The sequence below is a fragment of the Manis javanica genome, chromosome 4 (assembly GCF_040802235.1).
Source record: "Manis javanica isolate MJ-LG chromosome 4, MJ_LKY, whole genome shotgun sequence".
In the NCBI taxonomy this organism is placed as follows: domain Eukaryota; kingdom Metazoa; phylum Chordata; class Mammalia; order Pholidota; family Manidae; genus Manis; species Manis javanica.
This window is the reverse complement of record NC_133159.1, coordinates 24,476,612-24,495,248: the sequence shown is the minus strand read 5'-3', so window position 1 is coordinate 24,495,248 and position 18,637 is coordinate 24,476,612. Positions and strand designations below refer to the sequence as shown.

Genomic DNA, 18,637 nt, shown 5'->3' with positions numbered 1-18,637 from the left:
GTATCCATCCATCCATTTACTGTCCCCTGAGTGAACAGAACAAGAGCGGATAGGAGAGCCCCTCTGGGGGCCTGGTGTGCCCTGGGAGGGCCCCTGCTAACTGGAACTCCCCAGGAAGTTACTGAAGGCAAGAGATCCCTCAGAATCTGGCTGTGGCTGCCCCAGGGCTCAGGGATATCTGTGCAGGCCCTGCCAGGGAAGCAGGTGTCCTCTGGCTCCTCCACGTGTCCCTTCAGTCAGGAGCTCTCAGCCGATCTGTTATTAAATATTTACTGTTTCCCACTCTGCACAACTTGGTGCCAGGCCCTGGAGGAGGGACCAGAGAGCAGGGGACAGGGAATTGTTTACAGTTAACGATCACCTCCCAGGTGCCACAGAATCCTCCCAACAGCCCTGCAGGTTGGGTTCTCAGCCCTATTTTTGCAGATGGAGAAATGAGACTCAGATGGTGAGACACTGGTCCCAGGTCACACAGCGGGTAAGCCAGGACCCAGAGTCAGGTGTGGGCACATAGTTTCCCTACATCCTGCACCCCATCCCCCAGCAAAGAGAATGTGGGCCCAGATCAGAGGAGACTCAAGGAAGCCATTTTTGAGGTGGGGCTGCAGCTGGAACACAGCCTACCCTGGCGGATTTTCTACAATAACAGCAGCTTGCATTTGTGCAGCACTTTCCCTTCCATTAGCTCATTCAGCCCTCCCCAACATCCCTTGGGTGCCTATTATTATATCTCCTCTTGACAGATGAGAGATGGAAGCTCAGTGAGGTCAAGTGACTTTCCCAAGGTTGCACAGCCTGTGCACAGCAAAGCAGGAATAAACTTTTGGACCCTAATCCTCCTGCTGGGTCTCCCTGCTGCCTCCACTTCTACCTCCTCCCAGCAGTCCTCCAAGCTGCCCCAAGGGAGCTCTCTAAAACACAAATGTGAGCTTCTAGTTCTAAAGGTCTGGCCAGTCTCTGCCCCCTCATACCTAAAGCAGCCACACCTTTACCGTAGCCAATTCCTTGGCTCTCCCTGACTTGTCTACTTTTCAAGCTCCCCCTCAGCCTATAAGTGCCAACTCAAATGCCACCTTCTCTAGGAAGGCTTCCTTGATTGTCTTTCTCCATACAAACCTCTAATAAAGCAATTATCTTATTATATTTAATTGTGTCTCACCAGACTATGAGCTCCTTGAAGGCAAAGACAATGATTTCTCAAGTCTGTCTTCCTTTGTATTCTCAGTAAGTGCTTCTTGAATGAATAAATTATATCCCTGAGGGCTGGGCCTACAAGAAGAAGGTGGAACATAAACAGAAATAGGTGCTTCAAGAAGAGAAGCTGGTGTTTGCGGAGGAGAAAAAAAGGATGGGATTTTTCTCTTGGCCATTTGAAGTCTGAGGTGCCACTAGGACATCCAGCTGGACATGCAGGAGTTGGGAGTGGGTGGGAAGGAAGGCTAACCAGGAAGAGGGGATGTTAAGAGCACAAGCCAGTAACTGAGTATGTTCTGTGTGCCAGACCCAGTGCTAAATGCTTCCTGCTTGTTATCCCATTTGCTCCTCAAGAGGTGGATAACATCAACCTATTTGGAGGAGGAGGAAGTTGAGGCTCAAAGAAGTAAACTAATTTATCCAAAGTTACACAGCTAGTAAAAGGCAGAGCCAAGATTAGAGCCCAGTTTCAGATGATGCCAAAGTCCATGTACTTAACCACTCCTCCATACCATGGACTAGGGAAGACTGAGTTCACAGAACACATGCCTTTAAGGGGCAGAGCAGGAAGCCACAGTCAGAGAGGGAAATGTCTGAGCAACAGAAGGGAACCCAGCAAGGTCATGTTTGAGGCCAGGAAAAGAGCTCAGAGAAGGGCTGGGTCAGCAAGCGCCTACCGTCCCTGAGAGATCAAGCTGGTGAGGGATCTGGCAACTACGGCAACCTGCCAGAGAGCTGCTTCCTCGTGCTTCGAGGAGTCAGGCCCAGGGCTTGCTGAGTGGGAGGTGAGGAAGTGGAGGTGGGCGTCTGGGAAGAGGAGAGAACAGGGAAGGAAGGGAGCACCTAGGAGGGCGAGGCAAACGGGTTTGGGCTCGCCTGGAAAGGTTGGGGCAGAGATGCAGGCAGGTGGGGGGCGGGGAGGCACGAGCATCTGAGCATTTTAGGTCATCAGTGACAACTCAAGGACACCCTCATTCTCTTCCAGGGCAGCCCGGACACAGTCCCTCCTCTTCCATCCCATCCCCATCTTTCAGGCCAAGCCACCCTATCTTCGTTTTTCCTTCCTTCTCCCTCCCCTATATTGCCCTCATGGCTCCCCGAAGGTTGTTCAGGACCAGGCCCCCTCGCCCCCAACCTGCAACCTGCTGTCTCACCCTCCCTGGCCCTGCCTGGTAAGGCAGGCAGGGAGGATCTTCCAGGCAGGAAAGGGCTGAGTCACTCCACCACACATCTGGTCTCAGATCTTGATACCCAGCTGGAAGGGGCAGGAAGGGAGAGGGAGCCTCCCTGACAGGCTCTCCTGGCCAGCCCTCTCATTGCCTGCTGTGGTGGGCCAGCCAAGAGAGAAGAACCCCGGTCATGTCAACCACCAGAATATGCTGGGCTGCTTCACCCACTCCAGCTGGGGTCCTTTGTTCCTGGGATTGCCTTTTAATGCTCAGAAAACCTAGGAAAAGTAGGGTTGATCACCTCTCACAGGTGAGGCAACTCAGAGAGATAAAGGGCAAGGTCACACAGATTTGGATAGCTAGTCTTTTGGTGTCCCCATTCCATGCTCTGGGCACACCGGAGGGGGTGGTGTTTGGGGACAGTGGACAAAGGGGCTGAGCGGCTCAAGCCTTCCAGGAGGTGATGCCCACAAAAGCTGGGTAGGGAGAGGCACTCGGCCCATGCTCCTGTCAAAATGGCCCCTTCCCAAAGTCCCAGTGGAGGGAAGACCCTCCAGATTCTTCCCCACTCCCTGCTGTGCCCCTGCAGTTGTGGCTCAGCTCCAAGTCACCCCTACCTCCTTCCTCAGTGTCTTTCATCCTCTCCTTACCCACCACCTGTCATGCTGAGAGGAAGAGCAGCAGCCTGGGCAGGAGGCATCCTGCCACCCTGCACTCTGCCAGGGCACAGTGTTCCCACTGACCTGAGCAGAGAGAGGTGTCCAGGTCCCGGGGAGAGGTAAGGCCATGCCAGGCCTCCGCTCTCTCCCCAGGTCACTCAGCAGCCTTCTCTGGGGCCCAGGCTGTTTTTGCACACAACATCCAACATGACATTGGGCAAGTCACTTCCCCCCTCCCAAATGGGGCTTCCCACCTATATTACACAGAAGAGCATGCAAATCAGCATGCTTCCATAGACCCAGACCATCCCTGATACTAACTTTGGGTAAACTGAATAGTACTTACTGTGGCTAGAGTTACAGCTGTACCACCTGCTGTGCGACCTTAGGGCAAATTTCTGGACTTCCCTATATCCTGGTTTCTTCCTCTTTAAAATGGGAATAACAATAATTCCACCTCCTTCCCAGAGAGGTTGTCAGGGCTGATTTAGATAATGCCTAAAGCAGGTACCATATAGTGTTCAAAAAAAAAAGAGAGAACTAGTATTATTTCTGAGGGATTTCTGATTACAAAATGAGTCCATGATCCAAGAAATTTTCTGGGAAATACAGAAAAACAGTCATAAATAAAAATCACCTGTAATTCCACCCAGAAGGACCATTTTTTTTCCCACCCACCCATCCCAACACTTCCCCCATGGTAACTGCCAGACACTTCTCAGGGGTTATGAGTCTACTGTTATTTTATTCATTTTGTTATGTTTTGTTTTTGGACTCTACAAATAAGTGAAATCATTTGGTATTTGTCTTTCTCTGCCTGGTTTATTTCGCTGAATATAATACCCTCTAGGTCCATCCATGTTGTCACAAATGGCACAATTTCTTTTTTATGACTAAATAATATTCCATTGTATATTCTATTGTGTATATTCCTGAGCCATCTCCCACTCACTGGGTGCTCTTCTCCTCACCAGGCCCTTGTCACCCCACTGATCCTCACCCATTCACTGATTACCTAACTCCCTAATCAAGCCTTGCTGGTAAACCTGCAGTTCCCAGATGGGGTCCTCGAAACTGTATCATTGGGCCCTGTATTGTGTCCCCACAGTCTCCAGCCACACCAGCTACATCCTTGTCTTTGTCATGGCCCAGGGCACGGGTCGTGAGATGGAGGAGCCAGAGGCAAAGGGATCAGTAACGGCCTGGAGGGACAGCCCAGCTAGGGGCCTTCCTTGGTCAGCTTCCATGATGGCTCTTGGCCTGCTCTGCCAGCAGAATGGATGTTGCGATGATGCCGCAGGCAGAGAGGCAGCTCACCCTCTGGCCTGCCAAGAATCAAGCCAGGGACTGGAACACAAGAGCAGGCACTGGTCCCACCCTGATCCCCTGAACAAGAGCTGCACTGTGCACACCCCTCCCATCCCCCTACCCCACCCCTCAGGCCAGGGCAGGGTCAGGCAGGGCCACCCATGGAGGCTGGAAACAGGACACCCAGGCAGTGAGGGAGCAAGGGAGAGAGGCTGCGAGTCCCAGGGTCAGGGATATACAGTCAGACCTGCAGGCAGGGAGTAGCTGTGTGCTCACACCCCGAGCCTGGAGTGGCACGCAGGGGTGGCCGCCAAGAGATCCAGGTGTCTCCAGGACACAGAAAAGCAAGCCCACGTGCGGAAGACCCAAGCCACTGGCATCAGCGCTGGGAGGCGCAAGGAGATGGTGGTCCTGGAGTGCCCTGGACCAGGACACAGGAATCCCAGGTCTCATGGCACAGCCACAGCCTTCCACAGAGCCTCAGCCTCCTTGGCTGACCACGGACAGATGCATTGCAACTCCACTCTGTCACCCTGGGCTGGGCACTAGGCGCACAGAGGTGAAAAGTCACTGTCCCCAGCTTCATGAAGAAGCTGAAATCAGGGTCTGGATCGCAGGGAGTTGTTCATGCTCTAAGTGTCTGCCTTGCCCATAGTTCTTTTCGGGGCTTTCTTAGTTCACCATACTCTGAACTGACTGACCCAACTGCCCTGCTGCTAACTGGTCCAGAGGTGGGCCTGGCCTTCGCCCAGCTGGCCAGCCGCCCATGAAGTGGTCCGGCTGGAAACTGTCCTCCAGGAATCGGATTCACTGAACCAAGTAGCTCCTCTCTCAGGGTGTAAGGACACAACCCAGGGAAAGCTATTAGTGGGATCATGAGGCTGCAGGAGCCAAGCACAGCAATGACACTAGGCAGGCTGCATGTGCAGGAAGAACAGAAGGGAAGGCCCAGAACGACAGAGCCTCTGTGACACTAAGTGTCAGACTCAGAGCATCAGGCCTGTGGCCAAAGCGAAGCCATCCAGGTCAGCGGAGCTGTTCTGCAACCTCAACAGCTGTGGAGATGCCATGAAGCCTGGAGCTGAGGGCCCCTCCCCACCCTCCTTACTTCCCCACGCGGCCTCACGGCAGGCCCTGTCTCCTGAGGCACTTGAGGGAGCCTCGTCACCCAAAATAGCTAAGGAACACTGCCTTCACATCCCTGCCTCTCGTCCCTCCAGTGGAAGCGGGCCTGGGATCCAGAGGGAGCCACCCATTGCAGCAACAGGCATGGATTTGAAGTCCAAATACGAGATTTAAGTCCTGCTTTACCACCTATCGGCCTCTCAGAGCTCCAGTTTCCTCATCAGAAGTATGGGAGTAATGCCTGCCGCCCTGGAGGCTGTTGGGAGAATGGAATGAGACTGCAGGTGAAAGAGCCCATTCCAGCCTCCCTGGGGTCCACCCTTCACATCACTGGCCTCTTTTTGTGTCATGGAAGGGAATCCAGGGCTTCCATTTAATCTGAGACCCTCAGGTCCAGCAAGACTCCCTCAGGCTGGGTTGAGGGCTCTGGCCACCTCTCCTGGAGCCTGGGGTTCTGATCTAAAAGAGGGGCCTCTCCAGGACAAAGGTCAGTGCAACAGTGGAATTTTAAACACTTGTGACCAGCCAGTGTGGAGTTTACTCAAGCCTGGGCCCACTTAGTCATATTTCCCTCAGCCCAGAGCCTCAGTCCAGGGTAGAGGGGCCCAGGCAGGGAGCAGGACTCTGGTTAGGACAGGAAGTCCCATCAGGCCGTTGCCTGGGCTCACATGAGACTGTGTCACCTCTGCTCTGGGCATGATGCCCCATGTGAACTGTCTTGAACCAGCTCTCCTCATTTCTACCCATGTCTCATCATCTTTCCCTCTTTCTTTTGGGAACCAGCAGCCAGTCAGCACCGGAATGACCCCCATCCTGCCCCTGCCCCCGTAGCATGAGCTCTGGAGCTAGAGAGATCTGGGTTCAAATCCTGACTCAGCTACTTCCTGCCTGTGTGACTCTGGGCAAGCTGCCTCACCTCTCTGAGCAAGACTGGAGTGCCTGTATCGATGGCTTGGGAAGGGCCAAGCAAGTGGCTGGGGATGCCCTGAGTGTCAGCTTCCCTTTCTCCTTCCCAGGTCCAGAGCCCTGGGCTGGGGTGCTGATGGGCCCGGGGTCCAGGGATCCTCCTGAGCTTTCGGAGTCATGGGATCAAGCACATGTGCCTACTGTATGACCTCCAGCAGGTCACTGCTGTGCTTCCAGCCTGTGTTTTCATCCGTTGGGTGGGGGTGCAATAGCACATGCTTAGCTAATGTTAGGTCCCCCTTCTCTGGGCACAGAAGGCTGCCTGGAGGAAGGGACTGAGACTCCCTTTGGGTGGCAAACTAGACAGGAGAGGGACTGCCCTTTAAGGCAGGAGGCTGGGGCAGGGGTGGGAATGGCAGGGAGATGAGTCACCAGGAAGGGGGGCACAGGGGCTGGGCTGTTCTGAAGGGTGGGGCAGGCATCATGCCTCATCAGGGGTGAGTTGGAGGGGTCTGCTAGATGTGGGCTGGAGAAGTTCCGGACCTATTCTGAGAGGACTCTGTGAGGGACACACAGACCACACACACACTTGTCTAGGTGGTCTCACAAAGGCACTCTGGAAATACACAGACACAGTTACACACTCAGGGACTTTCACAGTCACCCACAGACACAAAGACACACTCGGAGACATTCACAGACTCATCCACATGCATTTTTACACTCAAGTATATCCACACAAGGGTACACATTCAGACTTGTTCACACACGCTCCTGTATACAACGTCCACACAGAAAAAGGGCAAACACAAAGACACACATACTTGTACACTCAAGTACCCACACAGATACCAAAAGGAACACACTCGGACACAGTCACTCTCACTCCTGCACAGCCAGGGCCATTCACACAGACACAGAGGCACACAAAGACGGACTCAAAGACACTCGCATATTTGAGCACACAAGCTGGTACACGTGAATACATCCTCACAAAGGCACACACCTATTTTGTACACACTCCTGTATCCTCTGAACATTCACAGACATCCTCTAGACACACAGGGGCTACTGCAGTCAGGTACTCAAGCACGGTCTCCCTCAACCCCTGCAGCCATGCCCCACCTCCAGTAGCTAGGCTCAGTCCTTCCTCCCCACCCACTTCCCACTGTACCCCGGGGCCTCTGGGGCCTCCCTCCGGAGCTGGGAGGGACTGGGGCAGGGCAGGGCCTGCTGATGTGGCCTCCCGGGTCACCTGCAGAAGGCTGCACCCAGCACTGTCAGAGGCTTAAAGGAGCAGGAATCCCAGGCACGGACCTCACCAGGTTTCTGCCCTTGTTTCTCAGATATGGAAAGTGAGGCCCAGAGAGGAGTCAGGTGGTGAATGGGACTCGAATCCAGGACTCCAGTGCTAGGAGCTTAGCTGGGATGGGAGGTTATGCTCCTGCTGGGAACTGAGAACAGGGAAACTGGGTTCCAGACTGCCTCCTGCCTGCCCCAGCTGGAGGCCTGTCAAACCTGCTCCTCCTCACTGTTCCAATCTCTGCAAAGGGCACGCCCATCCTCTGACAGTCCTGGTCTTTGTAGAGGCGATTTAGGGCAAGTCACTGCTTTTTCCTGAGCCTTAGTTTCCTCAACTATAAATGTGGTGATGGTCACACCTACATCTCAGAATTAGATTGGTGAGACAATTAAACAACATAATAGAGGCAGAGTGCTGCATGGCCAGGCCCAGGGATTCGGGACCGTTTTGGTGAGTGAATGAAAGACCTACAATGAGTTGCCAGGACATACTGAGTTGAGCCAGGTCACCCCCTGCTGGAGCCTCTCTGACTTGCCGCCTTCAAGGGATCCCACAGGATCAGCCTCTTGCATGTGGTTCACTGTTAGGTTTGTGCTGCTTCCCAAACCCTGGCAGCCAAGCCCAGCCCAGCAGCCCCTAATCACTGTACCGTGGTGGGAGGAGGGCCTGGCTGGTGGGCAGGCGGCAGAGGCAGAGAGGATCAGGGAGACACAGCCATGCCCATGAGAACCACCGGTCTGATGGGGGAGATCTAGCTCAGCTCTGCTCCTGGCTTGTCAGACCCACTCTGTCCTTGGGGCCCCAAGAAGAATTAGTGGGGGAGATACAGTCCTTCCCATAGGCTCCAACTCTGATGTGGGAGGCAGCCTAATCAAAGGGCTCCCAGGCTGGTGGGGAAGACACTCCCCTAGCCCAGGCCCACAAACTGGCTGGGGAGATATAACACTTCCTTTGGGATTCCCAATCTGAAGGGGGTGATTCACCCTCTTCTGGGGGCTACTAGGCTGATAAAGGAGACCCAACACTTGTTCTTAGAGACCACAAGTCACAAAAGAAGAGGGTAAATACATATACCTAGGACACAAGATAGCCAGACACAGAGAAGCAGAAATGAGCACAGATGAATTTGGATTTGTGCATGTGCCTCTTGCATGTGACCATTTGTGACTCTGTGCATACGTGCGACTCTATGTGTGAATTGCTTCTGAGTGTGTACCTCCATTGCTGTGACTGTGACTGTGTGTCTGTGCTGAGGCTGTTGAGAAGGCTCAGTGAATCAGCTGGTGTGAATCACTCACCCTGGACATATATTTGTTCGGTTTGTTTCAGTCACTGGGCTCAGCCCTGTGATACCATGGAGCCCTCAATAGATGTTGTTCCGGCTCTCAGGGATCACTGTGTAACGGGGGTAGATGAAGCATTGAACAAACACCCCCTGTGCTGTGACCTGTTTAAAGGAAGCACAGGGAGTTTCAGGAACATACAGGAGGAGGATTTCCTGGAAGAAGTGGTATTTAAGCTGTGCCCTGTGTAACAGGCTTCAGGGAGCAGGGAAAGGGTGTGCAGGTAGAAGGAACAACATGTGCAAAGATTGTGGACCTAGCAAGAGAGAGCCCAGGAAAGGTTTTCTGGAGGAGGTCACTGGATGGGTTTTGAAAGAAGTAGATAGGCAAGAGAAAGGGTATAGCTTCAGTTTGAGGGTGGGGATTAGGTGTAGTGGGAATACAGGGAAGGAAGCATTTGGGGATGGAAGGGCAATGTCCAAAGGAGCCTGAGGGTCTAAAGGTGAACAGGCAACTCCAGGGAGGAGAGGAGATGCTGCAGGGTGGTGGGTTCAGCGGGTGAGCTCCTGCTCTGGCCTCTGGATTGTGCTAGGAAACAGAGAGAGACCCAGGGAGGCCAGGGAGCCTGGGAAAAGCCACCAGTGGATCATCATTTGTAAAGGGAATTTAATAGAATTCCCACGTGGGGAAGAGGTAAGATTTACAACAAACGCATTTTTCCAAGTTGCTGTCAATGAGCTCTCTAGAAGCTCATTACTTCCTCTCAACATAGGTTTGAGCTGCACAGGTCTACTTATATGCAGAATTTTTTTCGATAAATATATTGGAAAATTTTTTGGAGATTTGTGACAATTTGAAAAAGCATTTTTCTTTTCTCTAGCTTACTTTATTTTAAAGTAAAGATATTGCATAGAATATGTGTGCTGATTGACTGTTATGTGTAAGGCTCTGGTCAGCAATAGGCTATTAGCAGTTGAGTTTGGAGGAAGTCTGAAGTTATACACACATTTTCCACAGTATTGGGAGGAGGCAGGAGGATTGTCAGCGTCCCTAATCCCGGCGTGTTCCACTATATCTTATTATATTTTCCATTTTAAAGTTGAGGAAGCAGACTCAGCAAGGCCCAGAGTTACAGAGCAGAGAGAGAGTGTGAGCGGTCTACATTGAAACCCTGTTTGAGTTTAAGCCTGGCTTCTTCCCTTGAGTCCCACAGCCTCCCACCTCACCAAAAGGCCTCTTACTTCAGTAACAACTGTTTACCAGTGGACCTGGTGCGTTACTAGTCCTTTACTATTAATTATCACTGTGACCAAAAACATCCTTGACTCAGGTCAGGCGGGACCTCCCTTGTCCCTGAAAACTCCGGGCCCAAGCAGCCCCGTGAGGCTGCGGGGGGAACCACCCCTTGGGGCGCAGGGTCGGTGTAGTGGCGCCCCCTGGAGGCAGCGCTCGGAATTGCCGCGAGAGCTTGACCCTGGAGGGCAGTGTGCTCCTTAAGAAAGGACGGTTGGCACCCTGCAGGCCGCTGTCTTCCAGGCGGTTCCATCCGGCAGGGAAGGAGGAAATCAGGAAAATATTTATGTCTTCTGTATACTGGGTAAGGTGCTGGGCATTTCCTACACATTTTGTCATTTAATATCCACCCAACCTTATTTCCCAGAAGTGGAAGTTATGGTTCAAGAGAGGTTAAATAACTTGCCCAGAGATGTGGATTTAAACCCAAGCCTGCAAACACGCCTGGGCCCCTCCCAGGTAAGTCTGGGGAGGAAAAGGCCACGGGACTCTCACTAGACTATAAGATAAGGCACTGGAGGTCAGGCATAATGACAACAATATGATAAAAAATAATAATTCAGTACTTAGTGGAGACATTATACCAAATTTGAGTGCCACCATTTCCTGCCTATGTGACTTCGGTCAACTAAATTGCTTAACAACTTTGAGCCTCAGTTCTACCATCAGTAAATGAACTTTATTGCAGGCTTATGTAACAGGGCTGTCATTCTGAGGATTCATTGCAATAATGCAGATAAAATGCTTAGCTTAGCACTTGGCATGTAGTAGGTGCTCAATAAAATAATATAATTTATTTGGCCACTATTGAAAACTTAAGGGCTAGAGCTACAGCACTGAAGAAATACAGGTGAATTTTGCTTTAAAAACTTCATAGTCTCTGTGTTCCTAGGTTTCTAGCACATTTTCTGGAGGAAGGAAGAAGGAAGGAAGGAAAGAAGGAAGGAAGGGAGGGAGGGACATACTGCAGTCAGTTCTTGATTGGAGTTTTGGGGAGAGTAGAAGGGAGTTTTAAAAGTAATAGTTGATATTTCTTGGGCACTTACAATGTATCGGGTACTTGGCTGTATGCTTTTTGTGTTCTCAGTTCATCCTCACAACAAACCATGAGGTAAAAAGTGTTACCTAATTTTAGAGGAGAAAACAATCTCTGTGAGGCAGTGATGTTCCTAAGATCACACAGTGAGTCTGTGCAGAAGCAAGTTTTAGGCTCGGGCCGGCCACCTCCAAAGCTTGGATTTATATTCTGGCCCCCTTGAAGCAGAGAGCTGGAGGGCCCTGCTGGGGCCTCTCTCTCCATCCTCCTCCCACTTCTGGATGGGAGCTCTTGGCACACAGAAACTCGGCAGGAAGGCCTCTGCCTGCACCAGTAGTAACAGGGAATGTGCTACTAAGCTTTCAGAGCAAGTTCACTTCCACTCACTCATGTGCTAAGCCTCACATCTGATCACTTTTCACAACAATCCTGTGAAGAGGGTATTAATTGTCCATTTCACAGACAGGGAACAGAGGTTCAGGGAGGCTGGCTTCCCAAGGTCCTGCAGGGCATGTTCTGGGGGTATGGCAAAGATTGCTGTCAAGGCTCTGCACCCCCACCCCTACCCTTCGCTGCCCTCTGGTACATCCACTTCCAAACTTATGACTGTGCTGTCCACCACTTCTTCCCCACTCTCAGAGCCCCCTTTCTGCCTGTCCTCCCGGCCAGGGTAACTGTAGGCCTAATCCTGAGTAAGATGAGCTAAGAGGGACCTCTTGGGTTGGGACCCTGCCTTGGGTGGAACCCAGGAGGTCACCATTCACCTAGGATGGGATTCTGATCAGTTCACAACTTTTCTGATTCTGGTTTGGGGTTTTGACTTAGAAAGAGGGTCTCTCGAAATTCTCTGCCAAGGGCTTATCTTCCCTAGCTTTAGACCTTAGAGGTCTCAGCAGGACACAGGACAATGCTCAAAGCAGGCGCCACAGGAAGATTTAATGAAGGGACTATTCACAGAGGCGGGGGCAAGAAAGATGAAGCACCATGGGGCTCACAAAGGTGGGATACAGTCACCTTCTACCCTGGGGCCTGAAAGGGCAGGGTGGGGGAGCCTTGGTAACTCACCTGGCGAGAGCTGTACCTGTGGGTGCAGGCCACCCAACAGGAGCTGTGGCTTTCAGTGGAGGAACATGGTAACTGCCGAAGTCATGGAGGTGAGGTGTATTATAAATATCCTGATCTCACTTTCCTCCTTCCCTCTGATTTCCTGTCAGAATTTCCCTCCTATTAGCCAAACTCCCCCTGAAACCATAAGGTAAGAGGTCCCAGGTGAGCCTGTCAGCAGGAGTGAGCCTCACAACGCACAGCAGGGCAGAGAAGCAGGGAGAATGGAGGTCAAGCAAAGAACAGCCAGCCCGGGGGCTTCTCTTCTCTTTCTGGACTCAGCATTGTGAAAGGGCTGAGAGAGAGAGTGGCTGCGCTTGTCTTTCAGAGGGTTCTGTGCCTGATGCCAGAGCCAGAACATCTTTTCTCATCCTTTTAGGCCCAGGTCACTCTGTGTACAAGGCTGTCTCCAGTCCTGGAGTTAATCCCCATCCCTGGCTTCCTTGTGGCTCAGCGACTATCACATCACTCAGCTCAATGCTTTGGCATTATTCTCTGCATGGGCTTGTCTCCCCAACAGACAAAATTCTAGCATCCTCTACACTGTGAACTCTTTGCAGGCAGGGACCTTGGCCAAATAAGACCATTTGCTCTGACACAGGACCTAGAACAGGCCAAGTGCCACTGTTTGCCAAGTGAACAGAGTCCTATGTCCTTACTCTCACTTGACCCTGGTATACACAGTCTGGGCACATGTGTGTGTCTGTTCCCCCGAGGACACTGGAGCTACTGGTGTGAGTGCCCAGGCTTGGCACACAGCAGGAATCAAATGTTGCCTGATTGGCCTACGCAGGACCATCCTTCTTTCCTTTAGTCATTCAACAATTTTACAAAGATCCTAATATGTGCAGGGCCTGTGCTGGGCTCTGAGGATAGAGCAGTGAATAAGAACACCAAGTCCCTGCCCCCATGGGGCTTCCATTTTACGGGGGGAAGCAGAAAAGAAAAGAATGGGAAATAAATATATGATCACAGATTGTAATAAGTGCTGTACAGAAAATAAACAAGGTGATAGGATAAACAGTAAATGAGTGGATGTTTATGCTGGGCCAGGGGCAAGGGAGGACACACATCAGGGAAGGCTTTTCTGAGGAGATGACATGAAAGCTGAGACCCAAAGAGGAATAGAAAATGGGCTGTGAGGAGCTAGAAATGGTACCTAGGCAGAGGAAAAAGCAAGAATAAAGGCCTGGAGGTGGAAGAGTTTCTGGGATCCTGGGGGATTCAGTGTTTCAGTATAAAGAAGGGCTTACAGGAGGTGAGCAGGGGTTAAGGAATTCAGTCCTGGGGCCTGCCCAGGGCCAGCTCTTGGGCTGGGGGGTTGGAGGGGAAGAGATCGCCTTTCTTAAGGCCACATTTGTTGCCTAGCACCCACGGCAAACAGCACTGCTGGCAGGCCTAGCCCCACTCCCTCAGTGCCCCTCTGACTGGCAGCAGCTGTCAAATGACCAGCTGCTGAGGCTTTGCCAACCTCCTCCCCTGGAATATTTTAGGGGTAAGTCAGAAAATGACCAGCAGCCGCCAAAACTCGACTTTTTGTGGCACATACCTTACAAGGGTGTATTTCACTGCCCTGGGTGTTAATCTCCCACCCCTCCTTGCATTAGACAGAGAGATATAAATATACAGCCACAGGCAGCTCGCTCAGATACATGGATTAATGAACACGTATGAAAGTCCCTGTTACACACAGAGGACACCCACACATCTGTGAGCACCCCCTCTCACACTCACATATCAGCCCATCACAGGCACACAATCACACACAGGACCATACACATGCCCCACAACACAGTCACTAGAGCTGGCCACACAGACTCTCCACAACAGGCACATCACCCCACACATAATCACGCCTCCCACTATCATACAATCACACGTCCTCACTCCCACACACAGACGTGCACTCCACAATCATCACGGAGTCACACATGGGCACACAATCCCACAACCTCCCCTCCATGCACCATACATACAATACATACAAACGTGTTAATCACAACACAGCCCACACGCGTTCAACACCCCCACCACTCCCCCACCCCCACCACCGCTCAAGGCCTCTCTGATTAAACACGCAGCCAGCCCCTCGGCTCGTTGGAGTGCACAGCATTCCTCTGCGATGCAGTCAAAGCCCTCCGCAGACAGAGGGGCTAAGTGGAAAAAAGGCATCAGAAGGGAAATGCCCAGGGCCCAGGTCTGGGAAGGGGCCGGCACATTCTCATCCAGGGAGAAAGACCTCAGGGTGGAAGTCTGTCCCTGACGCTGATGGGCTAAGGACTTGGCAGAGGGGGCATGCCTTACAGTGGCTGAGTGCGGGTGACAGGTGGAGCAAGCAGAGACACCCCACGAAACCTCGCAGTGTGGGTGCAGAAAGCGGTGTTAAATATGGACTCAACCTTACAGGCTTAAACTTCTCCAAGCAGCCCTCACACCGCTCTTCCTAACCCCGGCCACAGGCTCCCAGGCTCCAGGCTGTCCCCAGACTTATGGGGTGTGGCCGTTAACCCTATTTCCCCAGCCCCTCACGACAGCTGCGGGGTACAGCGCTCAGACCTCCCCCGTGAGCGGGTGGGGATCGCAGGGCGCCGAGCCATGGCGGACACCCCCAAACTCTCGCGGGCGGGAGTGGGGTGCGGGGCTGCTGGGTCCCTCTTTGTACCACCCTTCCAAACCCTGCCCCCCTCCCCGGCTGGCCGGGCAGGGGAAGTGCTCCCCTGGAGCTGCGGTGCACCTCCTCCCCTGCCCCCCTCATCCGGGACCCTTGGCAGGAAAGGGTGGAAAGAAAGGTTCGGGAAGATCTTGCGGCGGGCTGGTTTTAGAGAACAGATGAACTCCCACCCCCACCCCAGGCTGGTCCCGGGAGGGGCGGCCTCTCCCCGCCCCCCGGGCAGCGCGGCACGCTCCCTCCTCCCGCGGGCAGGAGCCCGGGCCAAATGGGCGCGCCCGGCCCGGGGCAGCCGGGATCCGGTGTCGGCGGCAGCTGGCAGTGCGGCGGGCGCGGAGCAAGCGGCCGGCGGGGCCGGCTATTAATAACGCGGCCAGCGAGCCCGGGTCGCGCAGCTATGGCCAGCCCGGAGCCGCGGCGCGGCGGGGACGGCGCCGCCCAGGCCGCGAGGTAGGACCGTCCCGGGCCCGCGTCGCCCATGTGGGTAAGGGGTGCTGGACGAGTTCCCTCCCCCATCGAGAGCCAGCACCTTTCGCCCGGCTCTGGGGGTAGCGGTCCAGCGGGGTGGGGCACTCGGCGGAGCCACCGGCGAAGGGAGATGGGGGAGGCCCGAGATCCAGGCACCTCCGTTTGACCGTGGCTTTTTATTATTCCCCCTCCTGCTCCTCCAGGCTTTGTGAGAATTAACCTTTTCAGACTAGTGGGCATCAGCCATCAAGTGCCATTTGGTTCATAGTGGCCAAAGACACTACTTTTTTTTTCTTTCGTTCCTCACCCCAAATGCAACTGGAGATGGAGGCCTCCAGCTGCTGCATTCGCTGTATTCAAGATACGTGGTGCAAGGTTGCAGGGCTGCCAACTTTATGAATCTGTTCAGGCAGCTTATTCTCTCTCTTGTTTGGGGCCTGGGATCGTGGGGCAGGGAGGGTCACCTGTTCCAGGCCAGCAGGAGAGCCTTGGCTGGCTAGGGCCCTGGGGGGAGGCCCTCTCCCATCCATGCACACTGTCATCTTACCACTGGCTAGTGGGAAAGTACCTGTGGCTCAGGATTTGAGATGAGTGGTGAGCATTTTTACCTGAGGTCAGGCTGGGGACTTTCCCTGTGTACCAAGAGGTGGAGGTACAAATACACATTGACAGCCCTTAACTGTCACCTGGCACATAGCTGAGCAGTTTTTTGCACATGCACTCACTTGTACTGCATACAAGTACTCACAGTCAGACCCACACTAACTCATGCCTGCAGTGTCACATACACGCCCAGCCACAGCCCTGACAGCCTGGAGGCTGCTGGAGTCCTGTAGGGACAGGGAGGGAATGGTAAAGGCAGACTGCTTGCAGCCCAAAGAAGCCTGAGGTCAAGAGCCTCAGTGAGTTGGCTCCCTTGCCCCTAGCCTCCCGTAATCGTCTTCTGTAGCTCCTCAGAGAGGCAGTTGTGGGAGGGTGGCCTCTAGTAGAGGCCTGGCATTGTGGGTGGGGTGACTGAAGCAGCATGGTGTGCAGTACAGCACAACCTGGAAGTCAGGTGGCCTGAGTCCTACTTCCAGCTTTGCCACTTGCCCTTAGGCAAGTTTCCTTTTTGTATCTTAGTGGATTTCAGCCTGCCTCCCTCCTACAGAGCCCCACCCACCCTAGGATACAGAGAGAACTAGACTTGTCCTTAGGAAACTATCAGCGGAGACAGACACATGGACTTCTAAAATACAATGCATTGAGTGCAAAGATGAGCTTTAATGCCCTGAGAATGTAAGGGTGGGGGCTGTCCAAGCAATACTTCACAGAGATGAAGTTTGAGCAGGGCTGGAAGGATGAGTAGAAATCCATCAAAATGTATTTTCACTGTTACAGACCCAGTTCTATTTTACCTGCTGTGGCTGTTTGACCTCTTTCAGACCCCATGCCTGTTCTAAGAGGAGAGTGGTAAAAAGCTCTGGCTCTGGAGCCGGACGGCCTACCTTCTCCAGGCTTCTCCACATAGGAGTTGTGGAACCTCAAATGCTAATTCTTTACTCTGTGTTTTGGTTTCATCTATAAAATGGGGATAATAAGTGAGTGTGGTATTGAGTATTCACAGAAAACGCTTAGAAAACTGCCTTGAGTAGTGACTTCATTCCAGAGGGGAGGACTTAGCAGGAGCAGTGTGAGAGCCATCTGCTGGGAAAGCAGGGCCTCTGCTGAGGATCAGGGTGGGTCTGCCTGGCTGAGCAGGTATATCCTTCCTGGCACTAAGAGCTCTGCCTTTCCAAGTAGTGCAGGACCTCTAAGTCAGGTGGTATACAACGAGCTGTTAATTTTTCAGCTGGATACACTATGGGCTAGTAGGTATACAATGGTAATGCATGTTCTGGATTGTCAAGCAGCGGTTGTGCATTGGGGAAATATGAGATGAACCTGAAAAGGTTTGTTGAGGCCACAACCTTAAGGGCCTTGAACCTATACTAAGCAGTTGGCTATCTATGGGTGAAGTGGAGTGACATGGCTTGCTTTACGTTATACGCTATACAACATGGCGTTGTAGAGAATGGACTGGGATCAGACGGAAAGCTGTCAGAAAGCCAGTACAAAAGTGCAGGCCAGAGAGGATGTGGACTAGGGGCCCTGGCAGTTAGCTGAGGGGGATGGAGCCTGGAGACTGAGACAGAAAGGTCAGTTCCCAGCAAGCTGGCCATACCAGGGAGGCAATGTGCTTTTTAGAGATTTCTTGCCTCATCCACCTAGTATGGTTATGTTGCTCTGAGTTGGAGAATACAGGGGTAGCAAGCTCGGGGAGAGCATAGTTTTCGGGCAGTTGAGTTTGAGATACCAAGGAACACCAGTATATATCTAAAATATACTTCCTCTCTGGTAAAGTGATGTGAAGGGACTAGGTGATTGTGGAAGTTGTCTTCAAGCATTAAGTTTTGGTGCAGGTGCCAGGTTCGGTGAGGCCAGAGATGTCTGGGACCTGGTGAAACCCCACTTTTGTGGTTTCCAGAGACCACAGTAAGACACAGAAAAGGAAGCCTGGGATTCCTAGGGGTGTTAGAGGATAGGTACACAACAACTCAGAATAAAAATCTTTCTTGGAAACTTGAAAGAGTTAAGATACAGAGCTTAAAAACCTGGATACAAGTAGGCTTTTCCAAGACAGATAAACCAAATTCTTTGATAGATGGGGCTTTTCATACTTTATATCTAAAAAAGTGTTTCTTGAAAGCTACATTCAAATTTGCTTTAACTGGTGCACAGAGTACGAGTGTCCATGAACAAATCACTTAATTTCTTTCAATCTGTTTCCTGATCTATAAATGGAGTAATATAACTACCTCATAGAATTGTTATGAGTAAATGAGTTCATTACATATTTAAAACAGGACCTGACACATATAAAAACTTTCTAATTTATTATTATTTCCATGGTATTTTTTATTCTCAAACAATTGCTCAGAGATCCAAGGCAGGTAAGATGCACTTGAAACAGGAAAGACTAAAGTCACTTGAGGGTCAAAGCATCAGAACATTCCTTAACAGGAACTGATTAAGCTTGCGGGCAACAGGAGGCTGGGTTAAGGGACTCATCTATTAGAATCACAGAATCTGAATTCAAGAG

General features: G+C 52.2%; 1 protein-coding gene across 4 annotated transcripts in view; it reads left to right on the top strand.

The window, feature by feature from the left end:
• Positions 1–10,409: 10,409 nt before the first annotated feature.
• The window catches only part of SYNC (syncoilin, intermediate filament protein), an 18,027-nt gene continuing 9,799 nt past the window's right edge, over positions 10,410–18,637 (top strand). For 2 of the 4 annotated variants that reach the window (XM_073233570.1, XM_037010400.2), the window contains exon 1: positions 15,161–15,498. In XM_073233570.1, coding sequence (XP_073089671.1) covers positions 15,317–15,498 — 182 coding nt within the window. In that variant the 5' untranslated portion in view covers positions 15,161–15,316. Of the gene's footprint in view, positions 10,545–10,611; positions 10,700–15,160; positions 15,499–18,637 lie in introns of those variants that run through there. The other 2 variants (XM_073233571.1, XM_073233572.1) reach the window with 2 other exon arrangements.